The sequence below is a fragment of the Scyliorhinus torazame genome, chromosome 16 (assembly GCF_047496885.1).
Source record: "Scyliorhinus torazame isolate Kashiwa2021f chromosome 16, sScyTor2.1, whole genome shotgun sequence".
NCBI classification, from domain to species: Eukaryota; Metazoa; Chordata; class Chondrichthyes; order Carcharhiniformes; family Scyliorhinidae; genus Scyliorhinus; species Scyliorhinus torazame.
In genome coordinates this window covers 32,166,666-32,180,965 of record NC_092722.1, presented here as the reverse complement: position 1 = coordinate 32,180,965, position 14,300 = coordinate 32,166,666, and the positions used below count along the sequence as shown (strand labels likewise).

The 14,300-nt window shown below is 62.7% G+C and overlaps 1 protein-coding gene across 3 annotated transcripts in view; it reads left to right on the top strand.

Annotated features, from left to right (window-relative positions):
• Positions 1 to 513: 513 nt before the first annotated feature.
• The window catches only part of plod1a (procollagen-lysine, 2-oxoglutarate 5-dioxygenase 1a), a 46,846-nt gene continuing 33,059 nt past the window's right edge, over positions 514 to 14,300 (top strand). Inside the window, exons 1-2 of one of the 3 annotated variants that reach the window (XM_072478175.1) lie at positions 514 to 895; positions 13,509 to 13,600. In XM_072478175.1, coding sequence (XP_072334276.1) covers positions 778 to 895; positions 13,509 to 13,600 — 210 coding nt within the window. In that variant the 5' untranslated portion in view covers positions 514 to 777. The remainder of the gene's footprint in view (positions 896 to 13,508; positions 13,601 to 14,300) is intronic. The other 2 variants (XM_072478177.1, XM_072478176.1) reach the window with 2 other exon arrangements.

Genomic DNA, 14,300 nt, shown 5'->3' with positions numbered 1-14,300 from the left:
CAGCCAAGTTCCGCACGCATGAGTACGGCCTCAACCGGGACCTTGGATTCATGTCTCATTACGTTCACCCTCCACCATCTAGCCTGGGCTTGCAAAATCCTACCAACTGCCCTGGTTTGAGATAATTCACACTCTTAAATCTGTGATTATCCCTCTCTCAGTCACACTGTCTGGACCTGTAAAGACCTAATTACCTGCAAAGACCCGCATTCAAAGTATCATTGACTTTGTCTATATATGTGTTTGTGGAACCTACATCTTCACTCACCTAATGAAGGAGATGTGCTCCGAAAGCTAGTGATTCGAAACAAACCTAAACTGGACTTTAATCTGGTGTTGTAAGACTTCTTACTAGGGATCTGACATTGATCAGGAGCAGGAGCCCTGGCTGATTTCTACTCACTGTAACCTAGGGATCACTGGGCAGTGATCAGAAACAAGAACCCTGACTGATTGGTTTCGCCTCTGCTTCAGGGGTCACTGGATAATGCTGGGAAGCATCAGCACTTGACTGAACAGAGGGATTAGGACAAATTCGCTTTTCCTATATGTGAACATAGTGTGTGTTCAGTCACTCTGTGCACGGACTGTGCGTACGTGAGTTGGGGGGTGGGGGGCAGTAACAGAATTGAGCCTGGGAAGAGGGGCTGGCCTTTTTAAAGTGACGCGCCGGCCTGTAGAAGATGATGCTGTATCTCTGAGCAATCTAAGTTGTAACGAGGAAAGTGAGGAGAAAGGGCTGAGGGAGTTAGTGCAGAAAGAAACACGGAGGCTGCCATGGATTGTACTCTCAGAGTTTGCTCGCTGAGTCTGCTACTGCCGATCTTGACGCTGAATTTATTTTTCCAATTGTCTGATTGTAAAAGTGAAAGTCGGAAAAATCCCGTCCCGAAAGGTAATTCCAGGAGGGGCGAGGATCTTTGGGAGGGATAGCAGACGCTCGGGGGAGAGAGTGGGGTGGGGGGGGGGGAAAGAGTGGGGTGGGGTGGGGGGGGGGGGGGAGAGTGGGGTGGGGTGGGGGGGGGGAGAGTGGGGTGGGGTGGGGGGGGGGGGAGAGTGGGGTGGGGTGGGGGGGGGGGGAGAGTGGGGTGGGGTGGGGGGGGGGAGAGTGGGGTGGGGTGGGGGGGGGAGAGTGGGGTGGGGTGGGGTGGGGGGGGGGAGAGTGGGGTGGGGTGGGGTGGGGTGGGGGGGGGGAGAGTGGGGTGGGGTGGGGGGGGGGGGAGAGTGGGGTGGGGGTGGGGGGGGGGAGAGTGGGGTGGGGGGGGGGAGAGTGGGGTGGGGGGGGGGAGAGTGGGGTGGGGGGGGGGAGAGTGGGGTGGGGGGGGGAGAGTGGGGTGGGGGGGGGAGAGTGGGGTGGGGTGGGGGGGGGTGGGGTGGGGTGGGGGAGAGTGGGGTGGGGTGGGGGGGGGGGGAGAGTGGGGTGGGGTGGGGGGGAGAGTGGGGTGGGGTGGGGGGGAGAGTGGGGTGGGGGGGGGAGAGAGTGGGGTGGGGGGGGGAGAGTGGGGTGGGGGGGGAGAGAGTGGGGTGGGGGGGGGGAGAGTGGGGTGGGGTGGGGGGGGGAGAGGGGTGGGGTGGGGTGGGGGGGGGGAGAGTGTGGTGGGGTGGGGGGGGGAGGGTGGGGTGGGGGGGGGAGAGTGTGGTGGGGTGGGGGGGGGAGGGTGGGGTGGGGGGGGGAGAGTGGGGTGGGGTGGGGGGGGGAGGGTGGGGTGGGGGGGGGAGGGTGGGGTGGGGGGGGGGAGAGTGGGGTGGGGTGGGGGGGGGAGAGTGGGGTGGGGTGGGGGGGGGGCAGAGTGGGGTGGGGTGGGGGGAGAGAGAGGGGGGTGGGGGGAGAGAGAGGGGGGTGGGGGGAGAGAGAGGGGGGTGGGGGGAGAGAGAGGGGGGGTGGGGGGAGAGAGAGGGGGGGTGGGGGGGAGAGAGAGGGGGGTGGGGGGAGAGAGAGGGGGTGGGGGGAGGGGAGAGGGGGGGTGGGTGGGGGGGAGAGTGGGGGTGGGGGGGGAAGAGGGGGGGTGGGGTGGGCGGGGAAGAGGGGGGTGGGGTGGGGGGGGGGAGAGTGGGGTGGGGGGGGGGGAGAGTGGAGTGGGGTGGGGGGGGGAAGAGGGGGTGGGGTGGGGGGGGGAGAGTGGAGGGGGGAGAGTGGAGTGGGGTGGGGGGGGGAGAGGGGGTGGGTGGGGGGGAGAGTGGGGTGGGGGGAGAGGTGGAGGGTGGAGAGTGGAGAGGGGTGGGGGTGGGGAGTGAGAGGGGGGTGGGGGGAGAGAGAGGGGGGTGGGGGGAGAGAGAGGGGGGGGTGGGGGGAGAGAGAGGGGGGTGGGGGAGAGAGAGGGGGTGGGGGAGAGAGAGGGGGGTGGGGGGAGAGAGAGGGGGGTGGGGGGAGAGGGGGGTGGGGGGAGAGAGAGGGGGGTGGGGGGAGAGGAGGGGGTGGGGGGGAGAGAGAGGGGGGTGGGTGGGGGGAGAGAGAGGGGGGGTGGGGGGGGAGAGAGAGGGGGGTGGGGGGAGAGAGAGGGGGGTGGGGGAGAGAGAGGGGGGTGGGGGAGAGAGAGGGGGGTGGGGGGGAGAGGGGGGGTGGGGGGGGAGGGGGGTTGGGGGGGAGGAGGGGGGGTGGGGGGGGAGAGGGGGGTGGGGGGGGAGAGGGGGTGAGGTGGGGGGGGAGAGGGGGTGAGGGGGGGGGGAGAGGGGGTGAGGGGGGGTGGGGGGGGGAGAGGGGTGGGGGGTGGGGGGGAGAGGGGGTGAGAGGGTGGGGGGGGTGGGGGGGGGGTGGGGGGGGAGAGGGTGGGGGGGTGGGGGGGAGAGGGTGGGGGGGGTGGGGGGGGAGAGGGTGGGGGGGTGGGGGGGGTGGGGGGGGGAGAGGGTGGGGGGGTGGGGGGGGTGGGGGGGGAGAGGGTGGGGGGGGGTGGGGGGGGAGAGGGTGGGGGGGGTGGGGGGGGAGAGGGGGGGGAGAGGGTGGGCGGGGTGGGGGGGGAGAGGGTGGGCGGGGTGGGGGGGGGAGAGGGTGGGGGGTGGGGGGGGAGAGGGTGGGGGGGGGTGGGGGGGAGAGGGTGGGGGGGGTGGGGGGGGGAGAGGGTGGGGGGGGGGGGGGGAGAGGGTGGGGGGGTGGGGGGGGGAGAGGGTGGGGGGGGTGGGGGGGGGGAGAGGGTGGGGGGGGGTGGGGGGGGAGGGAGGGGGTGGGGGGGGTGGGGGGGGGGAGAGGGGGGGGGGGTGGGGGGGGGAGATGGTGGGGGGGGTGGGGGGGGGGAGAGGGTGGGGGGGGGTGGGGGGGGGGAGAGGGTGGGGGGGGTGGGGGGGGGAGAGGGTGGGGGGGGTGGGGGGGGAGAGGGTGGGGGGGAGGGTGGGGGGGGGCGGGAGAGGGGGGGGGTAGAGGGGGGGGTGGGGGGGGGAGAGGGTGGGGGTGGGGGGGGGGGAGAGGGTGGGGGTGGGGGGGGGAGAGGGTGGGGGGGGTGGGGGGGGGGAGAGGGTGGGGGGGGTGGGGGGGGGGAGAGGGTGGGGGGGGGAGAGGGGGGGTGAGGGGGGGGAGAGGGGGGTGAGGGGGGGGAGAGGGGGGTGAGGGGGGGAGAGGGTGGGGTGTGGTGGGGGGGGGGTGAGGGGGGTGGGGTGGGGGGGGGTGAGGGGGGTGGGGGGGAGAGGGGGGTGGGGGGAGGAGAGGGGGGTGGGGGGAGGGAGAGGGGGGTGAGGGGGGGTGGAGAGAGGGGGAAGAGAGTGGTGGGGGGAAGAGAGTGGTGGGGGGGGAGAGAGTGGTGGGGTGGGGGGGGGAGAGAGTGGTGGGGTGGGGGGGGAGAGAGTGGTGGGGGTGGGGGGGGAGAGAGTGGTGGGGTGGGGGGGGAGAGAGTGGTGGGGTGGGGGGGGGAGAGTGGTGGGGTGGGGGGGAGAGAGTGGTGGGGTGGGGGGGGAGAGAGTGGTGGGGTGGGGGGGGGAGAGAGTGTGGGGTGGGGGGGGGAGAGAGTGGTGGGGTGGGGGGGGGAGAGTGGTGGGGTGGGGGGGGGAGAGAGTGGTGGGGTGGGGGGGGAGAGAGTGGTGGGTGGGGGGGAGAGGGTGAGAGGGTGGGGTGGGGGGGAGAGAGTGGTGGGGGTGGGGGGAAGAGGGGGGGGGGAGAGTGGGTGGGGGGGGAAGAGTGGGTGGGGGGGGAAGAGTGGGTGGGGGGGGGAAAGAGTGGGTGGGGGGGGGAAGAGTGGGTGGGGGGGGGAAAGAGTGGGTGGGGGGGGAAAGAGTGGGTGGGGGGGGAAGAGGGTGGGAGAGTGGGTGGGGGGGAAAGAGTGGGTGGGGGGGGAAAGAGTGGGTGGGGGGGGGAAAGAGTGGGTGGGGGGGAAAGAGTGGGTGGGGGGGGAAAGAGTGGTGGGGGGGGAAAGAGTGGGTGGGGGGGGGAAAGAGTGGGTGGGGGGCGAAAGAGTGGGTGGGGGGGGAAAGAGTGGGTGGGGGGGGAAAGAGTGGGTGGGGGGGGAAAGAGTGGGTGGGGGGAAGGGGGGGGGGGGAAAGAGTGGGTGGGGGGGGGAAAGAGTGGGTGGGGGGGGGAAAAGAGTGGGTGGGGGGGGAAAGAGTGGGTGGGGGGGGGAAGAGTGGGTGGGGGGGGAAGAGTGGGTGGGGGGGAAAGAGTGGGTGGGGGGGGAAGAGTGGGTGGGGGGAAGAGTGGTGGGGGGGAAAGAGTGGGTGGGGGGGAAAGAGTGGGTGGGGGGGAAAGAGTGGGTGGGGGGGGAAAGAGTGGGTGGGGGGGGGGAAAAGAGTGGGTGGGGGGGGGAAAGGGTGGGTGGGGGGGGAAAGAGTGGGTGGGGGGGGGAAGAGTGGGTGGGGGGGAGAGTAGGTTGAAGGGGAAGAGACTAGATGAAAGGGAACAGGGAGGAAGCAAAGGGTAGGTGTAGGTGGGGATAAAGGATTAGGGAGAAAGGGCTATGGAGAGGGGGTGGAATGGGTAGGGAGTGGGGGTGGAAGGGGGTAGGGAGTGGGGGTGGAAGGGGTAGGGAGTGGGGGTGGAGGGGGTAGGGAGTGGGGGTGGAGGGGGTAGGGAGCGGGGTTGGAGGGGGTAGGGAGCGGGATGGAGGGGGTAGGAAGCGGTATGGAGGGGGTAGGGAGGAGGGGGGGAGGGTGGAGGCGGGTAGGGTGAGGGGGTGGAGGGGGTAGGGGAGAGGGGGGTGGAGGGGGTAGGGAGAGGGGTGGAGGGGGTAGGGAGAGGGGGTGGAGGGGGTAGGGAGAGGGGATGGAGGGGTAGGGAGAGGGGGTGGAGGGGGTAGGGAGAGGGGGTGGAGGGGGTAGGGAGAGGGGTGGAGGGGGTAGGGAGAGGGGGTGGAGGGGGGTAGGGAGAGGGGGTGGAGGGGGTAGGGAGAGTGGGTGGAGGGGGTAGGGAGAGGGGGTGGAGGGGGTAGGGAGAGGGGGTGGAGGGGGTAGGGAGAGGGCTGGAGGGGGTAGGGAGAGGGGGCTGGAGGGGGTAGGAGAGGGGGTGGAGGGGGTAGGGAGAGGGGGTGGAGGGGGTAGGGAGAGGGGGTGGAGGGGTAGGGAGAGGGGGTGGAGGGGGTAGGGAGAGGGGGGAGGGGTAGGGAGAGGGGGTGGAGGGGGTAGGGAGAGGGGGTGGAGGGGGTAGGGAGAGGGGGTGGAGGGGGTAGGGAGAGGGGGTGGAGGGGGTAGGGAGAGGGGGTGGAGGGGGTAGGAGCGGGGGTGGAGGGGGTAGGGACGGGGGTGGAGGGGGTAGGGAGCGGGGGTGGAGGGGGTAGGGAGCGGGGTGGAGGGGGTAGGGAGCGGGGGTGGAGGGGGTAGGGAGCGGGGGTGGAGGGGGTAGGGAGCGGGGTGGAGGGGGGAGGGCGGGTGGAGGGGGTAGGGAGCGGGGTGGAGGGGGTAGGGAGCGGAGGTGGAGGGGGTAGGGAGCGGGGGTGGAGGGGGGTAGGGAGCGGGGGTGGAGGGGGTAGGAGACGGGGTGGAGGGGGTAGGGAGCGGGTGGAGGGGGTAGGAGCGGGGGTGGAGGGGTAGGGAGCGGGGTGGAGGGGGTAGGGAGAGGGGGTGGAGGGGGTAGGGAGAGGGGTGGAGGGGGGTAGGGAGAGGGGGTGGAGCGGGGGTAGGGGAGAGGGGGTAGGGAGAGGGGTGGAGGGGGGTGGGAGGGGGGTAGGGAGAGGGGGTGAGAGAGGGGTGAGGGAGCAGAGGGGGTGGAGGGGGCAGGCAGAGGGGGTGGAGGGGGCGGGCAGAGGGGGTGGAGGGGGCGGGCAGAGGGGGTGGAGGGGGCGGGCAGAGGGGGTGGAGGGGCGGGGTGAGGGGGTGGAGGGGGCGGGGTGAGGGGGGTGGAGGGGGCGGGGTGAGGGGGTGGAGGGGGCGGGGTGAGGGGGTGGAGGGGGTGGAGGGGGCGGGTGAGGGGGTGGAGGGGGCGGGGTGAGGGGGTGGAGGGGGCGGGGTGAGGGGGTGGAGGGGGCGGGGGTGAGGAGGTGTAGGGTGAGGGGGTGGAGGGGGTGGGCAGAGGGGGTGGAGGGGGCGGGTGGAGGGGGCGGGCAGAGGGGGTGGAGGGGCGGGCAGAGGGGGTGGAGGGGCGGGCAGAGGGGGTGGAGGGGCGGGCAGAGGGGTGGAGGGGCGGGCAGAGGGGGTGGAGGGGCGGGCAGAGGGGGTGGAGGGGCGGGCAGAGGGGGTGGAGGGGCGGGCAGAGGGGGTGGAGGGGCGGGCAGAGGGGGTGGAGGGGCGGGCAGAGGGGGTGGAGGGGTGGGCAGGGGGGGTGGAGGGGCGGGCAGAGGGGGTGGAGGGGCGGGCAGAGGGGGTGGAGGGGCGGGGCAGAGGGGGTGGAGGGGTGGAGGGGCGGGCAGAGGGGGTGGAGGGGCGGGCAGAGGGGGAGGAGGGGCGGGCAGAGGGGGTGGAGGGGCGGGCAGAGGGGGTGGAGGGGCGGGGCAGAGGGGGTGGAGGGACGGGCAGAGGGGGTGGAGGGGCGGGCAGAGGGGGTGGAGGGGCGGGCAGAGGGGGTGGAGGGGCGGGCAGAGGGGGTGGAGGGGCGGGCAGAGGGGGTGGAGGGGCGGGCAGAGGGGGGTGGAGGGGCGGGCAGAGGGGGTGGAGGGCGGGCAGAGGGGGTGGAGGGGCGGGCAGAGGGGGTGGAGGGGCGGGCAGAGGGGGTGGAGGGGCGGGCAGAGGGGGTGGAGGGGCGGGCAGAGGGGGTGGAGGGGCGGGCAGAGGGGGTGGAGGGGCGGGCAGAGGGGGTGGAGGGGCGGGCAGAGGGGGTGGAGGGGCGGGCAGAGGGGGTGGAGGGGCGGGCAGAGGGGGTGGAGGGGCGGGGCAGAGGGGGTGGAGGGGTACAGTATGTAGGTGTAGGGAGAGGGGGAGAGGTAGAGGAGAGTGGCAGAGGGATGGAGAGAATGGGCAGAGGGTCGGGGAGAGGGTGGGTGGGGGATGAGTGGTTCGGAGGAGGGGGTTTCTGAAGAGAGGTGGGGGTGTTCGGAGGAGGGGACAGACAGAGGAGGAGGAGGGGGCAGGGAGAAGAGGGAGCAGGGAGAGGAGGAGGGGGCAGGGGAAATGGTAGGGTGGAGGGGGGTTGGGGAGAGGAAGGGGTTGGGGAAATGTTGGGGAGATGAGGGGTTTGGGGCGACAAGAGGGTTGTGGGAGACAAGAGGGCTGGGGGAGATGGAGGGGCTTGAGAATGCAGATGAGGGGGTTGAAGGAAATGGGTGTGGTGAAGATGAGGGGGTTGCTGGGGGAGATGAGGGGGTTGCTGGGGGAGATGAGGGGGTTGCTGGGGGAGATGAGGGGGTTGCTGGGGGAGATGAGGGGGTTGCTGGGGGAGATGAGGGGGTTGCTGGGGGAGATGAGGGGGTTGGTAGATGACCGTTCGGGATGTTGAGAGGAATCAGCCGGGGATGGGGTGAAAGGGGAGGGCGCTGGAGGGAGATAAATGGCAGAATCTGGGAGGGGGTGAAGAGGAGAGAGCCCGCCCCGAGGCCCACAGAGATTAAATGCAGGCCGAGGGGGTGCAGGAAGAGGCAATAAATTGAGACAGCAGTGACCTGATACTCTGGAGAATGGGATCTGCAGCAAAAGGCGATGTGGGTGCAGCGCCGGAAAGTTTATCTTCTCCTGACCTGAATTTATTTTATATTACATTTGCGGCCAGTTCCAGGTTTTGGGAGAGCGGGGGATGGGTGGAGGTGCTGACGTGGAAGGAATGGGGGAGGGGGGAGCAGTTTCCCAAAAGGCTGAGGGGTGGAAAGGGAGGGACCGTGTTGGAGTGGAGCTGCAGGGAACATCCAGGACGCCCCTTCCCACTCACTCGCCCAGACTCCCTCCCCTCACTGCGAGTCCACTTTTACTCAACTCTCCCACACTGTGGTTGGAATGTGACACACCGGCGGAACATTCTTTAAAACTCTGCCCCTGCGTTTAATTTAAAATAATGGCATTTGCCCTCCACCAGCTGATTAACCCGAGATCTGGAGGCCACTTGCCCCCAAACTCCCTCCAGCAGTCCCAGGTGTTTCGGTGTAGTTTTGGAGAAGGGGTGAGAATATTGTTTGAGATGGAAGGAGAACAAAGTTGGAAAGAGTCAGTGTGACTGGGCTGCTGGGCGCGGAGATCTCTAATAAATTGAGTGATTTACGGTTTACAGCATATCACCTGTTTTCGTTTGATGGGAGGTTAGGATCACAAGCTGAGCAGTCCTGTAGATTTCCATTCCACCGAATCAATAGAATCCCTCCAGTGCAGAAGGAAGCCATTCGGCCCATCGAGTCTGCCCGGCCCATCGAGTCTGCCCAACCCTCTGAAAGAGCACCCTGCCCAGGCCATTCCTCCCACCCTATCCCTGTAAGTCCACCTAGCCTGCACATCTTTGAACACTAAGGCAATTTAGCATAGCCAATCCACCCAACCTGCAAATCTTTGGACTGTGGAAGGAAACCGGAGCATCCGGAGGAAACCCATGCCGACACTGCGAGGATGTGCAAACTCCACACTGTGTGCTAGCCATTGGACCACGGTGCTGCCAAGTCTGCAACTCCTGTAGCTCTCATGATCCAAGGCTGCCTACCAATCTGACTAAGAGACATGAAACTGGCAGTGTTTCCTATTTAAATAATTACTCACCGAATTGCTCTGGAGTGGGCCTGTGGGCACTTCACGAGCTTGCTATCATATTGCACTCATCAGTCTTGCTTGAATGGTTTTGGAAGCAACGGAATTTAACAAACTGATCGTTTTGAAAGATTTGGATTTAAAAGTCCAAAGATCTGCAGTTAGGTGGATTGGCCATGTTAAAATTGCCCTCTTCGTATCCAAAGGTATGCAGGTTAGTTTGGGGAGGGTGTGGGTTGTGAGTTAGACTCTGGATTACAGTGGGAGGGCATGGGTTGTCAGTTAGTCTCTGGGTTACATTGGGAAGGTGTGGGCTGTGGGGAGGGTGTGGGTTGTGGGGAGGGTGTGGGATGCAGGGAGGGTGTGCGTTGTGAGTTAGACTCTGGAATGGGGAGGGTGTGGGCAGTGGGGAGGGTGAGTTAGACTCTGGGTTACAGTGGTGGGGGGTGGTGTGAGTTAGACTGTTACAATGGGGAGGGTGTGGGTTGTGAGTTAGTCTCTGTGTTACAGTGGGGAGGGTGTGGGTTGAGTTAGTCTCTGAGTTACATTGGGCGGGTGTGGGTTGTGGGAGAATGTGGGTAGGGAGTGGGTTGTGAGTTAGACTCTGGATCACAGTGGGGAGGGGTGTGGGCAGTGGGGGAGGGTGTGGGCAGTGGGGAAGGTGTGGGTTCTGAGTTAGACTCTGGGTTACAGTGGGGAGGGTGTGAGTTAGTCTCTGGGTTACAGTGGGGAGGGGGGAGTTGTCGTGGTTAGTCTGTGTCAGTGGGGAGGGGTGTGTGTTGTGGGTTGTGGGAGACTAGTCTTACAGTGGGGAGGGTGCGAGTTGTGAGGTAGACTACGTCTTACAGTGGGGAGGGTGTGCCCTGTGAGGTAGACTAACTTACAGTGGGGAGGGTGTGCGTTGTGAGGGTAGACTAACTTACAGTGGGGAGGGTGTGCGTTGTGAGGTAGACTATGTTACAGTGGGGAGGGTGTGCGTTGTGAGGTAGACTATGTTACAGTGGGGAGGGTGTGCGTTGTGAGGTAGTCTCTGTGTTACAGTGGGAGGGGGTGTGCATTGTGAGTTAGTCTCTGTGTTACAGTGGGGAGGGTGTGCATTGTGAGTTAGTCTCTGTGTTACAGTGGGGAGGGTGTGTGTTGTGAGTTAGTCTCTGTTACAGTGGGGAGGGTGTGCGTTGTGAGTTAGTCTCTGTTACAGTGGGGAGGGTGTGCGTTGTGAGGTAGACTATGTTACAGTGGGGAGGGTGTGGGTTGTGAGTTAGTCTCTGTGTTACAGGGGGGAGGGTGTGCATTGTGAGTTAGTCTCTGTGTTACAGTGGGGAGGGTGTGTGTTGTGAGTTAGTCTCTGTTACAGTGGGGAGGGTGTGCGTTGTGAGTTAGTCTCTGTTACAGTGGGGAGGGTGTGCGTTGTGAGGTAGACTATGTTACAGTGGGGAGGGTGTGGGTTGTGAGGTAGGCTATTCCTTACAGTGGGGAGGGTGTGAGTTGTGAGGTAGACTATGTCTTACAGTGGGGAGGGTGTGGGTTGTGAGTTAGTCTCTGAGTTACATTGGGCGGGTGTGGGTTGTGGGGAGAATGTGGGTAGGGAGTGGGTTGTGAGTTAGACTCTGGATCACAGTGGGGAGGGTGTGGGCAGTGGGGAGGGTGTGGGCAGTGGGGAAGGTGTGGGTTCTGAGTTAGACTCTGGGTTACAGTGGGGAGGGTGTGAGTTAGTCTCTGGGTTACAGTGGGGAGGGTGTGAGTTAGTCTCTGTGTTCCAGTGGGGAGGGTGTGTGTTGTGAGGTAGACTATATCTTACAGTGGGGAGGGTGCGCGTTGTGAGGTAGACTACGTCTTACAGTGAGGAGGGTGTGCACTGTGAGGTAGACTAACTTACAGTGGGGAGGGTGTGCGTTGTGAGGTAGACTATGTTACAGTGGGGAGGGTGTGCGTTGTGAGGTAGACTATGTTACAGTGGGGAGGGTGTGGGTTGTGAGTTAGTCTCTGTGTTACAGGGGGGAGGGTGTGCATTGTGAGTTAGTCTCTGTGTTACAGTGGGGAGGGTGTGTGTTGTGAGTTAGTCTCTGTTACAGTGGGGAGGGTGTGCGTTGTGAGTTAGTCTCTGTTACAGTGGGGAGGGTGTGCGTTGTGAGGTAGACTATGTTACAGTGGGGAGGGTGTGGGTTGTGAGTTAGTCTCTGTGTTACAGGGGGGAGGGTGTGCATTGTGAGTTAGTCTCTGTGTTACAGTGGGGAGGGTGTGTGTTGTGAGTTAGTCTCTGTTACAGTGGGGAGGGTGTGCGTTGTGAGTTAGTCTCTGTTACAGTGGGGAGGGTGTGCGTTGTGAGGTAGACTATGTTACAGTGGGGAGGGTGTGGGTTGTGAGGTAGGCTATTCCTTACAGTGGGGAGGGTGTGAGTTGTGAGGTAGACTATGTCTTACAGTGGGGAGGGTGTGCGTTGTGAGTTAGTCTCTGTTACAGTGGGGAGGGTGTGCGTTGTGAGTTAGTCTCTGTTACAGTGGGGAGGGTGTGCGTTGTGAGGAAGACTATGTTACAGTGGGGAGGGTGTGCACTGTGAGTTAGTCTCTGTTACAGTGGGGAGGGTGTGTGTTGTGAGTTAGTCTCTGTTACAGTGGGGAGGGTGTGTGTTGTGAGTTAGTCTCTGTTACAGTGGGGAGGGTGTGCGTTGTGAGTTAGCCCCTGTGTTACATTGGGAGGGTGTGGGTTGTGGGGAGGGTGTGGGATGTGGGGAGGGTGTGGGTTGTGAGTTAGACACTGGCTTACAGTGGGGAGGGTGTGGGTTTTGGGTTCGTCTCTGTGTTACAGTGGGGAGGGTGTGGGTTGTGAGATAGGCTATGTTACAGCGGGGAGGGTGTGGGTTGTGAGTGAGTCTCTGTGTTCCAGTGGGGAGGGTGTGGGTTGTGAGTTAGTCTCTGTGTTACAGTGGGGAGGGTGTGGGTTGTGAGTTAGTCTCTGTGTTACAGTGGGGAGGGTGTGTGTTGTGAGTTAGTCTCTGTTACAGTGGGGAGGGTGTGTGTTGTGAGTTAGTCTCTGTTACAGTGGGGAGGGTGTGGGTTGTGAGGTAGGCTATGTTACAGCGGGGAGGGTGTGGGTTGTGAGTGAGTCTCTGTGTTACAGTGGGGAGGGTGTGGGTTGTGAGGTAGACTATGTTACACTGGGGAGGGTGTGGGTTAGTCTCTGTGTTACAGGGGGGAGGGTGTGCGTTATGAGTTAGTCTCTGTGTTACAGTGGGGAGGGTGTGCGTTATGAGTTAGTCTCTGTGTTACAGTGGGGAGGGTGTGGGTTGTGAGTTAGTCTCCGTGTTACAGGGGGGAGGGTGTGGGTTGTGAGGTAGACTATGTTACACTGGGGAGGGTGTGGGTTGTGAGTTAGTCTCCGTGTTATAGTGGGGAGGGTGTGGGTTGTGAGCTAGTCTCTGTGTTACAATGGGGAGGGTGTGGGTTGTGAGGTAGACTATGTTACACTGGGGAGGGTGTGGGTTGTGAGTTAGTCTCTGTGTTAGAGGGGGGAGGGTGTGCGTTGTGAGTTAGTCTCTGTTACAGTGGGGAGGGTGTGTGTTGTGAGTTAGTCTCTGTTACAGTGGGGAGGGTGTGCGTTGTGAGTTAGTCTCTGTGTTACATTGGGAGGTTGTGGGGAGGGTGTGGGATGTGGGGAGGGTGGGTGTTGTGAGTTAGACTCTGGCTTACAGTGGGGAGGGTGTTGGTTTTGAGTTAGTGTCTGTGTTACAGTGGGGAGGGTGTGGGTTGTGAGTGAGTGTCTGTGTTACAGTGGGGAGGGTGTGGGTTGTGAGTGAGTCTCTGTTACAGTGGGGAGGGTGTGGGTTGTGAGTGAGTCTCTGTGTTACAGTGGGGAGGGTGTGCGTTGTGAGGTAGACTATGTCTTACAGTGGGGAGGGTGTGCGTTGTGAGGTAGGCTATGTTACAGTGGGGAGGGTGTGGTTTGTAAGTTATTCTCTGTGTTACAGTGGGGATGGTGTGCGTTGTGAGGTAGGCTATGTTACAGTGGGGAGGGTGTGGTTTGTGAGTTATTCTCTGTGTTACAGTGGGGAGGGTGTGGGTTGTGAGATAGACTATGTTACTGTGGGGAGGGTGTGAGTTTGAGATAGACTATGTTACTGTGGGGAGGGTGTGTGTTGTGAGTGAGTCTCTGTGTTACAGTGGGGAGGTTGTGGGTTGTGAGTGAGTCTCTGTGTTACAGTGGGGAGGGTGTGGGTTGTGAGTGAGTCTCTGTGTTACAGTGGGGAGGGTGTGGGTTGTGAGTGAGTCTCTGTGTTACAGTGGGGAGGGTGTGGGTTGTGAGTGAGTCTCTGTGTTACAGTGGGGAGGGTGTGGGTTGTGAGTGAGTCTCTGTGTTACAGTGGGGAGGGTGTGAGTTTGAGATAGACTATGTTACTGTGGGGAGGGTGTGTGTTGTGAGTCATTGGCTGGATTACAATGGGGAACATGTGGGCTGTAAATTGGTGTTCCCTGTTACAAACTCACCGTTTTTGTTGTTTTCTGCAGAAAATCTCTTGGTTTTCACTGTCGCCACAAAAGAGACTGACGGTTTCAAGCGATTCATGAGATCTGCAAACTTCTTCAATTACACGGTTAAGGTGACATGATTTGTAACCACTTATCCATCAACTAGAACTAACAGCCAATGCGAGCAGATGAGCAACTGATGTCAGCGGTCAACTGGGCTGGTTAATAATGCAAAATGTTTCTCTGTCAATTTAACTCGTGCTTGCCTATCCAAGGGTGTTGTTCTTTTCAGCATAGCTGTGTCATTTATATAAAGTTTCTGATCAGATAGTTAATGTTCTGACAACTAGGGGCTGTTGTCAACCCGGCCGCTCACTCCGTTTTTAAGGTTCTAATTGGCTAGTTTGTTCTGTTTGAATGAGAGATCAAAGTGAACATCGGCTGCTTAGAAATGAATCTGGGGAGATATTTAATGTGAGCATCAGTCTCTACAGTGGAAGGTAGTTTGAACATCCCATTAATACTGAAGAATACAAGGGAGGAATTAAATATCTTCACCATCACAAGAGAAGTAGTATTAGACAAACTAATGGGGCTGAAGGCAGATAAGTCCCCAGGCCCTGATAGCTTGCATCCTAGGATCCTAAAATAAGTAGCTATGGAGATAGGGGATGCATTGGTTGTAATTTTCCACAAATACTTGGATTCTGGAGAATTGGAAAACTGCCAATGTTACACCCCGACTCAAAAAAGAAGGGATGTAAAAAGCAGGTAACTATAGGCCGATTAGCCTAACCACTATTACCTCACAAAATGTTGTTACCTCACAAA